Here is a 15,142-nt window from a genome sequence, read left to right as displayed (position 1 = left end):
GTCTCGGCTTCAGCTCCGGTCCCGGCTTCAGCCCCGGCCTCAGCCCCAGCCCCGACGGTCTCGGGCAGCACAGTGGTGATGCTAACACTGGAGGCCTCACCCGAAGCGCAGGTCTCCTCCGGCCCAGAGGTCCTGGTGCCCGCGGCAGTAATCGGAGACCAGACGTCAATGGCTCACGCCCTCGGGGCAGACTCTCCAAAGATGGAGGAGACTAGAACCTCACCCGCCTCTGGACCAGGAACCTCCACCAGAACCTCGTCCAGAACGGCTCCTGGAGCCCTGACCGCCAAACCCCCGCTTGCCCCCAAGCCGGGAACCACAGCGGCCTCAGGAGTGACTGCACGGATTGCAGCAGTGACAGCAGGACAGGTGACAAGTGGACATGGAGCAGCAACATCAGCATCAACAGGACCGGTTCCAGAGGACCCCTCCGGGTCCGGCACAGGGCCTTCAGGGACTAGTGAGGCTCTGGTCGCGGTTGTGATGGTGACCCCTGCTCCAGAGCCTGCAGAAAACTCTCAGGATCTAGGCTCCATGTCCAGCCTGGGACCTGGCATCTCTGGGCCCCGAGGGCAGGCCCCGGACACTATGAGCTGCTTGGACTCCGTGAGCCTCATGTCTGGGACCTTGGAGTCCTTGGTGGATGATGGGAGCTCCGTGGGCTCAGACTCGGAGATTATAAATGGGCTGGCCCTGCGGAAGACGGACAAGTATGGCTTCCTTGGGGGCAGCCAGTATTCGGGCAGCCTGTGAGTACCCAGTGGGACTGCTTCAGTGAAGCAGGTTTTGGGGGTGGGGGTAGAAGAAGTAGCTTGCTCAGACTCTGGCAGCCCAGCCTCCTCTGAGGATCCAGGGTGATTCGTGGGTGTGGGATACCTGGCGATTCCTGTCATGCCCTAGCCTAGAGCATCCTCATCCAGAAGTTCTGCACATGTTTGTGAGTTTCAGAGCAGGTGTCAGGAGTTCTGGGTTTGAGCCTAAGCTTTGCCTTTGGTGGGTTGTGCGCCCTTGAGCCGGTGTCTTCCCCATTTCCGTGCTCAGTTTATGAAATGAAAGGCTGAATGAGGTGATATCTAAGATCATCCCAGCTCCTTTATATGAGGCTCTAGCTTTGAGCCAGATATTCTACAGTGTTGGCTGGGCAGGGGTTCTGGTAGAGATCTCTGGTCCCCTAGTGGGAGAGTCTGAGTGAAGCAGCCGTCGCACCTTCCTCATAACCCTAGGTCTGATGGGGTGGGGAGGTGGAGAAATCTGGTTGATGGAGGGAGACTCTGAAAACAGGGCCCCTCTGCAGAACAGAGGACAGTCTTGTGTTTTCACTGAGGGAAAGGGGGTGGGGAAGGGCTCTTCCCCATTTTCTCATCTCCTCAGCCCAGCTTACTCTTTCCTAGTTCCCTCCAGGGGCCTGAGTCACTCCTGAGGGGGGGTGTGATCACCTCTGACTTCTTCCTTCTCTCTCTTTGGATCCTGCACATTGTTTCTCTACTCCTGTAACCTGCTGGTCAGTTCAGCATCACCTGAGTACCCAGGTGGCAGGCCCTGTGCAGGATATTAAGGATAAAACAGTCATTTCAAGTTGCTCATCATTTAGAGGGAGAAATATACCTAAATACTTGGTTTCAATGTATGTTAGGTTTCACTTAGAGATGATCACAGGATTTTGTGAGCACCTGGGGAAGGGATGTTTTGCCCAGTCTGGGAATCCTGCTGAAGCTAATCTGAATCTTAAAGAATATGTAGGATTTAATCATGGCTGGGCCTGTTGGGGTTGGTGGAGGACCTGCCTGGTGGTGAGAGAATATTCTAGTCAGGGATTATTACCCACCAAAAAAAAAAAAAAAAAAAAAAATCAGAAAACCTTTGCACACCAACATTCTTGGTCCTCTAAGGGAATGGCAACTGAAATTTGACCCTGATGCTTTCCCATGCTTGAGGGATGTGTTGTACCCAATTTACAAATGAAGAAGCAATTGAATGAATTGCTCTACTCAATCTGGTTCTCTGTGACCAATGGTTCTCCTTAATACCATGTTATCCTAAGGAATTCTTGGATTGAATTGGATTTTAGTGAGCCCCACTTGTATGCCAGGCACTGTGCTGAATGCTGTTTCTCTGCTTTATAGTTTTGTCTCTCTAAAATCCATCTTCTGTGCTGGAGGAATCTACTGAGGCACAAGGCTGACTGGGCCATATGTACCTTAAAAACTTTTAGTGGTTCCCCACTGGCCACAGGTTAAAGTCCAAGTGCTTTAGCCTGCGCATAGGCTCCTTATTATCTGGCCCTGCCAGCCCCTCTGGTCTGCTCTCCTGCTGCTCCTCACCGTGCACTTCGTGCTGTGCTCCTGTTGAACTGATTCATACTCAGGCCAGGGATACCTTTCTCCCCCTTTTCCTGCTAAGTTCTACCCAGTCTTTTGTGGCTTACCTCACAGGTCCCCTTAGTCTCTAGGAAGCCTTTCCTGATAGCCACTCCCCTACTTCAATTAGATGCCTCGTCTGTGCATTTTTAATTTTTTTGTTTTTTTCTTTTTGTTAATCCTCACCGGAGGATATTTTTCCATTGATTTTTAGAGAGAGTGGAAGGGAGAGGGACACAGAGAAACATTGATGTAAGAGAGACACATCAATTGATTGCCTCTCGCACACACCCTAACCAGGGCCAGGGATCGAGCTTGCAACTGAGGTACGTGCCCTGGACTGGAATCAAACCAGGAATTCTTCAGTCGTAGGCCGACACTCTATCCACTGAGCAAAACCTGCTAGGGCTTATTTTTATTATTTTTAAAAAATATATTTTTTATTGAATTCAGAGAGGAAGAGGGAGGGAGAGAGAGATAGAAACATCAGTGATGAGCCTGGCCAGCGTGGCTCAGCGTTTGAGCGTCGACCTATGAACCAGGAGGTCACGGTTTGATTCCCAGTCAGAGCACATGCCTGGGTTGTGGACTCGATCCCCAGAGTGGGGCATGCAAGAGGCAGCCAATCACGATTCCCTGTCATCATTGATGTTTCTATCTCTCTCTCCTTCTCCCTTCCTCTCTGAAATCAATAAAAATATATTAAAATAAAAACAAAAAAGAAACATCAATGCTGAGAGAGAATCATTGATTGGCTGCCTCCTGCACGCCCCACAGGGGGGATCAAGCCCACAACTCGGGCATGTGCCCTGGGGACCTCCTGGTTCATAGGTTGCCGCTCAACCACTGAGCCACACTGGCCAGGCTCTTCTGTGCATTTTTAAAAACATATTTATTTTTTAAATTAATTTCAGACAGGAAGGGAGAGAGAAATAGAACCATCAATGATGAGAGAATCATTGATCGACTGCCTCCTGCAAGCCCCAAATTGGGGATTGAGCCAGAAATCTGGGCATGTGCCCTGACCGGGAGTCGAACCGTGACCTGGTTCATAGGTTGACGCTCAATCACTGAGCCATGCTGGCCGGGTGAGCCCTCTCTTTTAATAGTCCTTTATATACAGTTTCTCAATAGACTTCTCATCTCTTTGTATTTTTCTCTAGGAAGCCTTTCCTGATAGCCACTCCCCTACTTCAATTAGATGCCTCGTCTGTGCATTTTTAATTTTTTTGTTTTTTTCTTTTTGTTAATCCTCACCGGAGGATATTTTTCCATTGATTTTTAGAGAGAGTGGAAGGGAGAGGGACACAGAGAAACATTGATGTAAGAGAGACACATCAATTGATTGCCTCTCGCACACACCCTAACCAGGGCCAGGGATCGAGCTTGCAACTGAGGTACGTGCCCTGGACTGGAATCAAACCAGGAATTCTTCAGTCGTAGGCCGACACTCTATCCACTGAGCAAAACCTGCTAGGGCTTATTTTTATTATTTTTAAAAAATATATTTTTTATTGAATTCAGAGAGGAAGAGGGAGGGAGAGAGAGATAGAAACATCAGTGATGAGCCTGGCCAGCGTGGCTCAGCGTTTGAGCGTCGACCTATGAACCAGGAGGTCACGGTTTGATTCCCAGTCAGAGCACATGCCTGGGTTGTGGACTCGATCCCCAGAGTGGGGCATGCAAGAGGCAGCCAATCACGATTCCCTGTCATCATTGATGTTTCTATCTCTCTCTCCTTCTCCCTTCCTCTCTGAAATCAATAAAAATATATTAAAATAAAAACAAAAAAGAAACATCAATGCTGAGAGAGAATCATTGATTGGCTGCCTCCTGCACGCCCCACAGGGGGGATCAAGCCCACAACTCGGGCATGTGCCCTGGGGACCTCCTGGTTCATAGGTTGCCGCTCAACCACTGAGCCACACTGGCCAGGCTCTTCTGTGCATTTTTAAAAACATATTTATTTTTTAAATTAATTTCAGACAGGAAGGGAGAGAGAAATAGAACCATCAATGATGAGAGAATCATTGATCGACTGCCTCCTGCAAGCCCCAAATTGGGGATTGAGCCAGAAATCTGGGCATGTGCCCTGACCGGGAGTCGAACCGTGACCTGGTTCATAGGTTGACGCTCAATCACTGAGCCATGCTGGCCGGGTGAGCCCTCTCTTTTAATAGTCCTTTATATACAGTTTCTCAATAGACTTCTCATCTCTTTGTATGTTTCTCTTGTTATTTTAAAATATATTTTTATTGATTTCAGAGAGGAAGGGAGAGAGAAATAGAACCATCAATGATGAGAGAATCATTGATTGGCTGCCTCCTGCGTGCCCCCCCCTGGGGATCGAGCTTGCAACCCAGGGATGTGCCCTTGACTGGAATCAAACCTGGGACCCTTCAGTCCATAGGCTGATGCTCTATCCACTGAGCCAAACGAGCTGGGGCTCCCATAACTTTGTGATGTAGGTTGTGACATCCCTGTTTTACAGATGAGGAAGAGACTCAGGTTATCACTTATCAAGACACCCCGACTTCTAAGGACAGAAATGGGATTTGAGCTCAGGTCTGTCTGGAAACCCCAAGCTCTTTCTTCCATTCCACTCACCTCCTGGTATTGACTCCTAAAAGTAATTATTTCAAGACTGATGGGGACCTTGGCTGGGTAGTTCACTCAGTTAGAGCATCATCTCTATATGCCAAGGTTGCGGGTTTGATCCCCAATCAGGGCACATACAAGAATCAACCGATGATGCATAAATAAGTGGAACAACAAATTGAAGTTTCTCTCTCTCTTGTTCTCTTTCTCTCTGTCTCAAATCAACAAAAATATTTTTTAAAGTCTATTAAAAAAAAAGACTGATGGGGCATCTTGATGTGTAGCTCTGACAGACAGTGAACAGTGTAAGGAAAGCTTCATTTGCCTGGGAGTCGGGAGTGATTTCAGAGAGGAGGAGGTAAAGAGAATTGCAGGTGGCCCAAGGGAATCTCAAGAGTCTGATAGGAGGAAACTCAAGACAGTTGCTTCTAAGGAGACAGAGAAGTATATTCTATATTTTATTTTATGGATAATAATTGTTATCTCCTGCACCCCTATATGTATTGTCTCATATAAACTGTCAGGTAGATATTGTTTTTCTCTACATCTTATACATGAGGAAATTGAGGCTTAGAGGAATTAAGTGACTTACCCAGGATTATACAATAAATAAGTGTTAAAAGCTAGAACTTGAATTTAGGTCTAATGCAAACTATGGTTTTATATATTCTGTACTCTCTCCCCAAACTTATATACATCAGAAGTAGGATTTAAACACATGTCTGTATAGAAATCCAACATGAGAACACAATCTCTGTGCAGAGATTCCTTCCAAAGGGAAGAAGTCCTTTCAGTTTGGTTAACTAGGGCCTTGGATAGTTAAATGGCCAGACATCTGATGTTTGGCAGCTCACAAAATGTTTTTATGTCCAGTCTCTCATTTGAGCCTGGAGGTGGCTTGCCTCAGTTCCCTCAGCAATCCAGGCATTACACTACTGCTACTGACCCTTTCCATGCTCCCCCATCCTGCAGAGAGAGCTCCATTCCCGTGGATGTGGCTCGGCAGCGGGAGCTCAAGTGGCTGGAGATGTTCAGTAACTGGGACAAGTGGCTGTCACGACGTTTCCAGAAGGTTTGAGAAGGCTACGTGGTGGGCAGGGCAGTGCACAAGGGGCAGGGGCAGGGTGGGTCCCGGTGCTCTGGGGAAGCCCAGGAACATGGTAGTATCTGCTCTGTGGACCGTGCTGGGGAGAAGTGGGACTTGGGCCTGGGGGAAGGAGTAACTTTAAGCCAGGCAAGGTCTAGTGGAGTGGAGTTAAGCCCATGGATGTGGGAGGGGTGTCCCCGGGAGCCTGAGGATTGCTGGGGAAGACTTGGAGGCTGGGCCAGTCCCTGAAGCTGTTCCCCTGCCTGCCATTCTGCCTTAGGTGAAGCTGCGCTGCCGGAAGGGAATACCCTCCTCCCTCAGAGCCAAGGCCTGGCAGTATCTGTCCAATAGCAAGGAGCTCCTGGAGCAGAACCCGGGCAAGTTTGAGGTGTGTCCAGGGTGTGGGGACGTGTGACACTGGCTGAAGGATATCATCAGCTCCCCCAGATCCTGAGGTAATCGTTGCTTTCCCACTGTAGGAGCTGGAACGGGCTCCTGGGGACCCCAAGTGGCTGGATGTGATTGAGAAGGACCTGCACCGCCAGTTCCCTTTCCATGAGATGTTTGCTGCTCGAGGGGGGCATGGGTAAGGTGGCCTGGCCACGTGGGTTAGTTAGCAAACATTTGTTGGTGGCTCCAGGTGGATACAAGACAGTTGAAAGCAGTTCATGCTCTCCAGGACTTCTAGAAGGCTGGTCCTTGGTGGATTGAGTGTCAAGCCATATTGAGGGACGTGTTCTCAGAAGACTCTGACTTGCTGGGTGGGGCTGGGGGTCTGTTGTAGGGGCAAGAAAGGGCGGCACAGCAAGGGCTCATGGCATTGAGCTGGGCTTTGAAGGCTAGATGGGAGCAGAGCAGGGGACAAGGTTTTCCTGCCTGGGGGGTATGTAAACTGTGTTTGGGCAGTGAGGTTGGGTAGTTGAGGCTGGAAAAGTAGTTTAGGGCCAGATCACGAAGGGCCCTTAAATACTGTGCCAGGGCACTTGAATTTTTGTTTTTTCCCAGGCTTTTCCGAGTGTATTTTTACTGCTTCCCAGTAATATGCAAGTTGATCTTAGGTGGTTCTCGGATGACATTTTTTATCAACAAGTTCATCCTTTCAGCAAATATTTATTGAGCATCTACTGTCTGCTAGGCACTCTTCTAGTCACGGATGACAGCAGTGAACAAGAGACAAAAACTCTTGCCCTCATGGGGCTTATTATATTTTAGTGGGGATAGACAGTACGATGAAAGAAAATATGTTGTATGTGAAATAAATGATGGTAAGTGATAAAGAGGAGTTTAAGAGTGGACTAGAGAATGTGAATGGAAATTGGGGTTTAAGTGATTGGATCTGACTTTTATTTTTAGAGAGAGAGGAAGGGAAAGGGATAGATAGAAACATTGATGAGAGAGAAACATCATCAATGGGCTGCCTCCTGTACACCCCCCGTTGGGGATCGGGCCAGCAACCCAGGCATGTGCCCTGACCAGGAATTGAACTGGTGACTTCTTGGTTTATGGGTCTATGCTCAACCACTGAGCAACACCGGCTGAGCAGATCTGACTTGTATTTTATTTTACTTTTTTTTGTTAATCCTCACCCGAGGATATTTTTTCCATTGATTTTTGGATAGAGTAGAAGGGATGGGGAGAGGCAGAGAGAGACACATCGATGTATGAGTGACACATTGGTTGCCTCCTGCACGGGGTCTAGGATTGAGCCTGCAACCCAGGTATGTGCCCTTGATCGGAATTGAACCTGAGACCCTTCAGTCTATAGGCCGATGCTCTAACCACTAAACAACTGGCTAGGGCTGACTTGTATATTTTAAAAGGTTCATCCTGGCTGCTGTGCTAAGGATAGCCTATAAGGAGACAAGGACAGAAGCAGAGAAAACAGTGAGGAGACTATTTCCATAATCCAGGAGAGATGTTGATAGATAAGGATCGTAGCAGTGGAACTACTGGGAGAAATGGTTGGATTCTGGTTTTATTTTGAAGCTAGAGCCAAAAAGATTTGCCAGTCGATTAGATGTGGAGTGTGTGTGAGAGAGAAAGAGGAGGAGGAGTTATCAATGACTCTTAAGGTTTTTGGTCCGAGAAACTGGAAGAATGGAGTTACCATATGCTGATATGGATGGGGAAAACGGGGGAAAGTAAGTTTGGGAGGTATATCAGGAGTTCAGTTTTGGAATGTGTAGTTTGAAATACTTATTGGACATCAAGATGGAGATGTAAAGTAGGTTGGAGGTAAATATATATAATTATGGATTTCGGGGAGAGGTTTAAATTGGAAATAAATTGGAAAGTGAAGACCTGTCACTCTCTAGATGGGACTAAATCTCACCCATGGGACTGGATGAAGTTGTCAAGGCAGCAAGTGTATAAATGAAAGGAAGCTCAGAGATTGAGCCCTGCAGCTCCAACATTTTTAAGAATAGTAATTACTGAGAATGAACCAGTAAATGAACTGGAAGAAGCTGGAGAGGTAGAAGGAAAACCAGGAGTATGTGATTCCTGGAAGCAAAGTGAAGAGGGGTTTTAGGATCAGCTGTGTGAAATGCTTCTGATGGGTCAAGTAAAGTCAAGTTGCAAATTGACCTCTGGACTAAAACTGTGGGCGGCCTTAGATCAGTGATGGCGAACCTTTTGAGCTCGGCGTGTCAGCATTTTGAAAAACCCTAACTTAACTCTGGTGCCGTGTCACATATAGAAATGTTTTGATATTTGCAACCATAGGAAAACAAAGACTTATATTTTTGATATTTATTTTATATATTTAAATGCCATTTAACAAAGAAAAATCAACCAAAAAAATGAGTTCGCGTGTCACCTCTGACACGCGTGTCATAGGTTCGCCATCACTGCCTTAGATAAAAACAGTTTTGTGAGGAACAGTGGATTAAAGCCTCGCTGGAGAAAGGGAGGAAAGAAATTGAAGACAGTGAGTCTATACTCTGGCGGAGTTTCACTTAATAGGTAAGGAAGGAAACAGTGTGATATTTGGAGAGGAAAGTGAAGTCAAGAGACTTACTTTAAACTAAAGGAAATAAAAGATGTAGTTTGCCAATGGGAATGATCTAGTAGAGGGAGAAAAATTGATGATGCAGGAGAGATGGGAAGGTTACTGGAGATGGCCTGTGTAGGCAAGGGGATGAGATCCAGTCCCAAGTGGAAAGGCTGTGCTTGTCCAGGATCACAGACAGTTCACCCGTAGCAACAGGGGGGAAGGCAGGGCATAAAAGCAGACAAGTATTAGGTAACTAACTAGTATATCAAACCTGTCATTTCATGGATGCTATTGCAAAATGGAGAATAATAGTAGTAGGGGTGGAATGCAGATAAAGAACAGTGACTGAATTTTGGAAACACGATTGTAAGCAGTGGTCAGGAGTATGTGTGTGACTGGATGCAGGGAGATGATCTGGGAGGTGATTACTTTTTTCTGGGTAAGTGATGAAGGTGTGAGCTGTGAAGTGGTTGTGAAGGAACAGATGGAATAAATTTAGGTCGTAGTGTTGAGAAGACTGTGATTAGCCATGGGAAGTAAAGGAAGGCTTTCTGTTTTCTGATGTGGGGCTGAGTGGATGGAATTCCCAAACACAGTGTTGGGGCACCCTCAAGGAAGAGGAGCAAGTCTAGGGAAGAGATTTTATTCTTTTGGATGTAGAGACAAGAGAAAGGTCTAAGGCACATCTGGCTTCCCAAGCCTTCACCTAGAACCAGGGCCCATTGGTGGTGGTGGTTTGGGAGGGGGGCATGATACAAACATTCAGACTGTGCTAGAGGAGGACTGAAGCTGTAGCTATTGAAAGCTTCTGCAAGATGACCTTGAAGGTTTATTGGATGCTGGCAGATGGAGAGAGAGCGAACACGGACTGCTGGGAATGGTAGGGAGCATGTGGGGTGTGCAGGCAAGGGTGGAAGTCTGCAGCCTGGAATGTTTTGTGTGATCTGAGTCTTTGGTTTAAGCTTGATAGGCAGGACTAGGAAGGGGATTGAGGTGTGTGGTAGTAAAGCTCAGAAGTTAATCTGGAATTAGATTTAGGAGGGGTCTGGGCTGGGGCTGGAGGCTGGGCAGATTTAGTTTGGGGCAGAGAGCTTCCAACTCTTGTGCTTGCCCTCATGGTTTTTCCCGATACCCACAGGCAACAGGACCTGTATCGAATCCTTAAGGCCTACACTATCTACCGGCCCGACGAGGGCTACTGCCAGGCACAGGCCCCAGTGGCTGCAGTGCTGCTCATGCACATGCCTGCTGAGGTCAGCATACTGTGGTCCTGGTTGGGGAGGGGGTGGGGAGGATCTTAGCCTACAGTGGTGATGGGGGAGCTCTCTGCTCCATTTCTCAGGCCCCCTCCCTCCTTGTTTTTGCCCTTCTCAGCAAGCCTTTTGGTGCCTGGTACAGATCTGTGACAAGTACCTCCCGGGTTACTACAGTGCAGGGCTGGTGAGTACCTGAAGGCTTGGTACAACAGGCTGACTTTTCCCCAAGGCTGCAGGGAGGTCCTTGTCCTGCCCCACCTTCTGCCCTTCTGTCCCCTCTGCTCTGGGCCTCGCCCACTGAGGTGAGGATCCCCTGCTCAAGGGGGCCACAGCAGGCCCCTTCTCATGGCTCATCTCACTTTTAGGAGGCCATTCAGCTGGACGGAGAAATCTTTTTTGCACTCTTGCGCCGTGCCTCCCCACTGGCACATAGGCACCTGCGGCGGCAGCGCATTGACCCCGTGCTCTACATGACAGAATGGTTCATGTGCATCTTTGCCCGCACTCTGCCCTGGGCTTCAGTGCTGCGTGTCTGGGATATGTTCTTCTGTGAAGGTACATTTGTGGGGGTTTTCACAGTGCCTGCCAGGCGGTGGTCTGCTGATAGAAGGTGCTTGTTGGGTCTGGGGGTTGGAACCTGAGGCCTGGTCTTGGCTCTGCCACTAACCCCAGAGCCTACTCTCCCTCCCAGGAACCTGAAACCCATGGCAGCTCATTTCCCATCTTGGGCCTCAGTTTCCTCATATGTAAGGTTTACAGTGGGCCGCACCAGCACAGCCAAGGGCGATCCTGAGTGGGGGGGTGAAAGGATTAAGGAAAGACAGACAAGAGAATGAAAGCTGGGTCTCGGTGGGACGCTGCTCCCTGATGAGGAGACAGCTCCGGCGCCCACAAGCCGTGACTTTTATAGCAGATGCCACGAGGCAAAGTAGGGGCGTGATCACGTTGTTTACAGCATTCTCGTGAGTTTCAACCTCACTCAACTACATGCACCTGAACTCTAGCACAAGGCATGTGGGGCTACGTGTTTGGACCACAGGTTCAAGCTTACAACCACAGCCGTTGGCTATAATTGTGCTGGATGGGCCCTGCCCTCCAGCTGGGACTTGCATGTGGCAATGAGAGGACCCTGTCCTTTCATTAGTCCGAGGCTTGAACCTGGCCAAAACACCATAACCGCGCCCCACATTACAGTAGATAGGGATGGGAGCTGTGAGTCACTCCTACATGGGACATGCTGAGATCCCAGGCATGATCACCCGTGCTGTCTTTTCTCTTCTCTGCAGGCGTAAAGATCATTTTCCGGGTGGCCCTGGTGTTGCTGCGGCACACACTGGGCTCAATGGAGAAGCTGCGCTCCTGCCAGGGCATGTATGAAACCATGGAGCAGCTGCGCAACCTGCCCCAACAGTGCATGCAGGAGGACTTCCTGGTGCATGAGGTAGGCATGAGAGGCTTTGGCAAAGCCCAAATCTGCTTCAGGCCATCCCCACCTCATCTGCATTTTGGTACCCACTTCTTCTCCATCTAGGTGACTAACCTCCCAGTGACAGAAGCACTGATTGAGCGAGAAAACACAGCCCAGCTCAAGAAGTGGCGGGAAACCCGGGGGGAACTACAGTATCGGCCCTCACGGCGACTACATGGCTCCCGGGCCATCCATGAGGAACGCCGGAGGCAGCAGCCACCCCTGGGCCCCTCCTCTAGCCTCCTCAGCCTCCCTGGCCTCAAGAGCCGGGGCTCCCTGGCAGCTGGAGGAGCCCCATCTCCACCCCCTCCCCAGAGGGCCAGTGCTGGGCCTGCCCCAGGGCCTGTGGTCACCGCTGAGGGACTGCATCCATCCCTTCCTTCGCCCACTGGTAACAGCACCCCACTGGGTCCCAGCAAGGAGACCCGGAGGCAGGAGAAGGACCGGAGGCAGGAGAAGGAAAGGCAGAAACAGGAAAAGGAACGTGAGAAACAAGAAAAGGAACGGGAGAAAGAGCGACAGAAACAAGAGAAAGAGCGGGAGAAGCGGGAGAAGGAGCGGCAGAAGCAAGAGAAGGAACGGCAAAAGCAGGAGAAGAAGGCCCAAGGCAGGAAGCTGTCACTGCGTCGAAAGGCAGATGGGCCTCCAGCCCCCCAGGATGGTGGGGACAGGTCCTCGGCCTCTGAGACCCGGCAGGACGCTTACTTCTGACCTCTGCTCTGGGGCTGGACTGCATGGCCCCCTCCTTTTCCCTCAGCCAAGAGCAGACCCCTCAGTAAGCTGTCCCTCTTTCTGAGGAAAGTGGCTTGATTCCCCGTCTCCTTGCCAGCTGCTGATCCCTACAGCCAGGACAGTCAGTGCATGGGGCAGCTGCATTTCTCCGAGGTAGCTGTTGAACAAGTCTGGGGCCCCTCACCTCCAGTTAGGTCGCGCTGGGGTCTCTCTCACTCTTGCCCCAGTTCCCTTTGGGGTCCCTTTCCAGGTGCTGTCCTGATTGGCCTTTTGTCACCAAAGGGGTGACTCTTGGCAATGGGGGAGTCAGTTTTCAGATTCTTACACTCCAGTTGCTCCCTTTACCCATGAAGTGGAGCTAGGTTCCTTTTTCTCTCCAGTCCTGCCTGCCTCCCCCACTTCCTGGCCGGGGGCCTCCTTGACTTCTGGACATCTCTGTGTTGTAATTATGTATAAAGGACCTGGTTGGCCCAGGGGTGGGGGTGTTCGCTCAATCTTCTGTCCTTTGGTTCTCCTTCCACAATGTTCTTGCACTCTATTTAAGGGGACATGCACTGGAACAGGAAATGTCCCCCACTTCCTCACCTACCACCCTCCTGCTCTCCTTCCTATTCACCCACCTTTCTCTGTATTCTCATGTGTCCCCTGCTTTGCCTCACCAGGACCCCCACCTTTCACCTTATTTCCTTCTAACCCTCCAGCCCCTATTTGGAAAAGGGGTATTTTCTTGAGCTCCAGGGGGTGGAACCCAATGTTTACATTCTCTTCTGTATCTGCCCCCACCCCATGTGGCGCTTTGAGGAACCAGAAAAGAACCTGCTATTAAACCTGGGCATGTCTCCTGCCTTGTTATTTGATGAAGGGGGTTAGAATAAGGACCAGAGAGGGAGGGAGCAAGTGATGAGTGAGCCAGGATCTATTGAAGCAGTTGGCTGGTCTTGGCAGGTAGGTACCCCTTGGCCTTTGGTCCATCTCTCAGCCATTCATCAACAAACAATGGTTGAGCTCCTGCTCCATCTTTGCCTGGGATCGGCTGTCTCCATTGTCACTGGCCTCCGGAAGCCCTCTACGTATCAGCTGCAGTGCCCGGATCTCCTTCCCAAAGCGCTCATGTAACTCCTGGAACCTGGAGTGGGGACTGAGGGTGGCTAGAAGGCCACAGTCCTGGGGGGATGGGGGGATGTGGGGGTGAGCTGGGCTCTTGGCCAGCTGTTTGGCACAGCTTTGGTACTGAGCCTCTACCGGGTGGGGTGGTAGCACTGCCAGCTGCCTCCAGCTCACCCCAGCCTGAACCCACAGCCAGGTTCCCCGCTCCTGGTTTTCTGCTTCCAGCCCGTAGGCCTGCCCAACTTCTGTGCCCTCTACCCCAGGGGTCAGGATGGTAAAGGCATAGGGTTCTGTGGCCCAAGGCATGGCTCCACCTGGCAGTTCTCCAACAGGATGAGGCCCAGGGGCATGTCTGCCTGGTGCTCCTGGTAGAAGAGGAGGCTTCCCCGGAAGATGAACCAGGGACCCTGGTAGCTGGTATTTTGGTCCTTCATTAGCATGATGCCCTCCAGGTCTGGAACCTGTACCTGTGGGAGAAACTAAGCACAGACTTTGGGTGCAGTTTCACGGTAGTACGATCTGGAGGAAACGGGCAGGAGGAGGGGTGGTCCATCTTGTTCCCCTGGGGACCCCCATGCTGCCTCCTATGGTTCCAGTAGGCCCTTCCTGGGCACAGCCTCAGCTTAGTGGGACTCAGGCTCCGAGTGTCCCCGCAGCACGGAGGCCCACTTCCCCACCCAGCCCTGCCTCGGCCCAGATTACAGAACCCGGGAAGGGCCCCTGGGCTGGGGCCTGTTTGCTAAAAGGGTCTTCATTCTGCGGCTGTGGTTGGAGAGGGGCTCTGGCCTCGGTGCTGGGAGCCGGTGCCACGGCCACCTCTCCCGTAGTGGGGCCCTTTCCACTTCGGAAGCCTAGACTCAGCCCTGGGAGAGGGGTGGGTAAATTACTTCCCCTGCGTCCTAAAGGGAGCTGGGTCCGGAGAGTGCCCCACCCCGGTCCGGGGCCTCAAGGCGGGCCAGCGGGAGAGCCGGGCTCACCCCAGGGAGAGGAGAGGGCCGATGACCGATGACTGGCCGCCGAGCTGGGATGGTGAGGGGCGCAGGGCCCTTGGCCAGCCCTGAGGAAAGGTGACGCAACCCTAGAAAGAGTAACGAGGGCAGGACCCCATCGGCCCTGCTCGGATTTGCTCCCCACCGTGACCTGGCGCCCCCGTCTCCCCAGAGCCGCTACAGCTGTGGGAGGGAATGGACACTGCGTGGGGCCATCCCTCTCGCTCGATGGGGGTCTAGCAGCTCACAGGTCCCGTCTTCTCGTCTATTGCCCCAAACAGCTTACGTCACTTCTTGAGGGGGTGTGACTTCCCCGCTCCGCCCGAACTCCCGCCCGCGGCGTCGGTTGGTCCTCACTGGAGAGAAGCCACTTCCGGCCTTCCGGGCGCTCTCCACAGTTCCCTTCCGGGTGAAGGCCTGTGTCCCGGATGTAGCCCAGACGCGAGCAGCTCCCCCTTCCCTTGCCGGGCGGTCCAGGGTCCTTAGGTGAGCGCGCCGGGTGCTGCTCGAGTCCCGCGGCTCTGCCGCGCTCTGAGCCCGTGCACACAGCCCG

At 51.1% G+C, this 15,142-nt stretch overlaps 2 protein-coding genes across 5 annotated transcripts in view; both read left to right on the top strand.

Moving 5' to 3' along the window:
* The first annotated feature begins 6 nt into the window (after window positions 1-6).
* TBC1D10B (TBC1 domain family, member 10B) lies at window positions 7-13,325 on the top strand. Its single transcript, XM_014529843.1, has 9 exons — window positions 7-749; window positions 5,928-6,027; window positions 6,323-6,430; window positions 6,522-6,628; window positions 10,176-10,290; window positions 10,412-10,477; window positions 10,659-10,848; window positions 11,580-11,734; window positions 11,825-13,325. The coding sequence occupies exons 1-9, from the start codon at window positions 79-81 to the stop codon at window positions 12,470-12,472; spliced, it is 2,160 nt and encodes a 719-aa protein (XP_014385329.1). The 5' UTR covers window positions 7-78; the 3' UTR covers window positions 12,473-13,325.
* Window positions 13,326-14,988: 1,663 nt separating this feature from the next.
* CD2BP2 (CD2 (cytoplasmic tail) binding protein 2) overlaps window positions 14,989-15,142 on the top strand; it is a 4,969-nt gene continuing 4,815 nt past the window's right edge. For 2 of the 4 annotated variants that reach the window (XR_001359790.1, XM_014529844.1), the window contains exon 1: window positions 14,989-15,075. The gene's annotated coding sequence lies outside the window, so the exon portion shown is untranslated. The remainder of the gene's footprint in view (window positions 15,076-15,142) is intronic. The other 2 variants (XM_005882026.2, XM_014529845.1) reach the window with 2 other exon arrangements.

Source organism: Myotis brandtii, unplaced genomic scaffold (assembly GCF_000412655.1).
Source record: "Myotis brandtii unplaced genomic scaffold, ASM41265v1 scaffold698, whole genome shotgun sequence".
NCBI lineage: Eukaryota > Metazoa > Chordata > Mammalia > Chiroptera > Vespertilionidae > Myotis > Myotis brandtii.
Note: the sequence above shows the minus strand (reverse complement) of the source record. Positions and strands in the feature narration are given on the sequence as shown.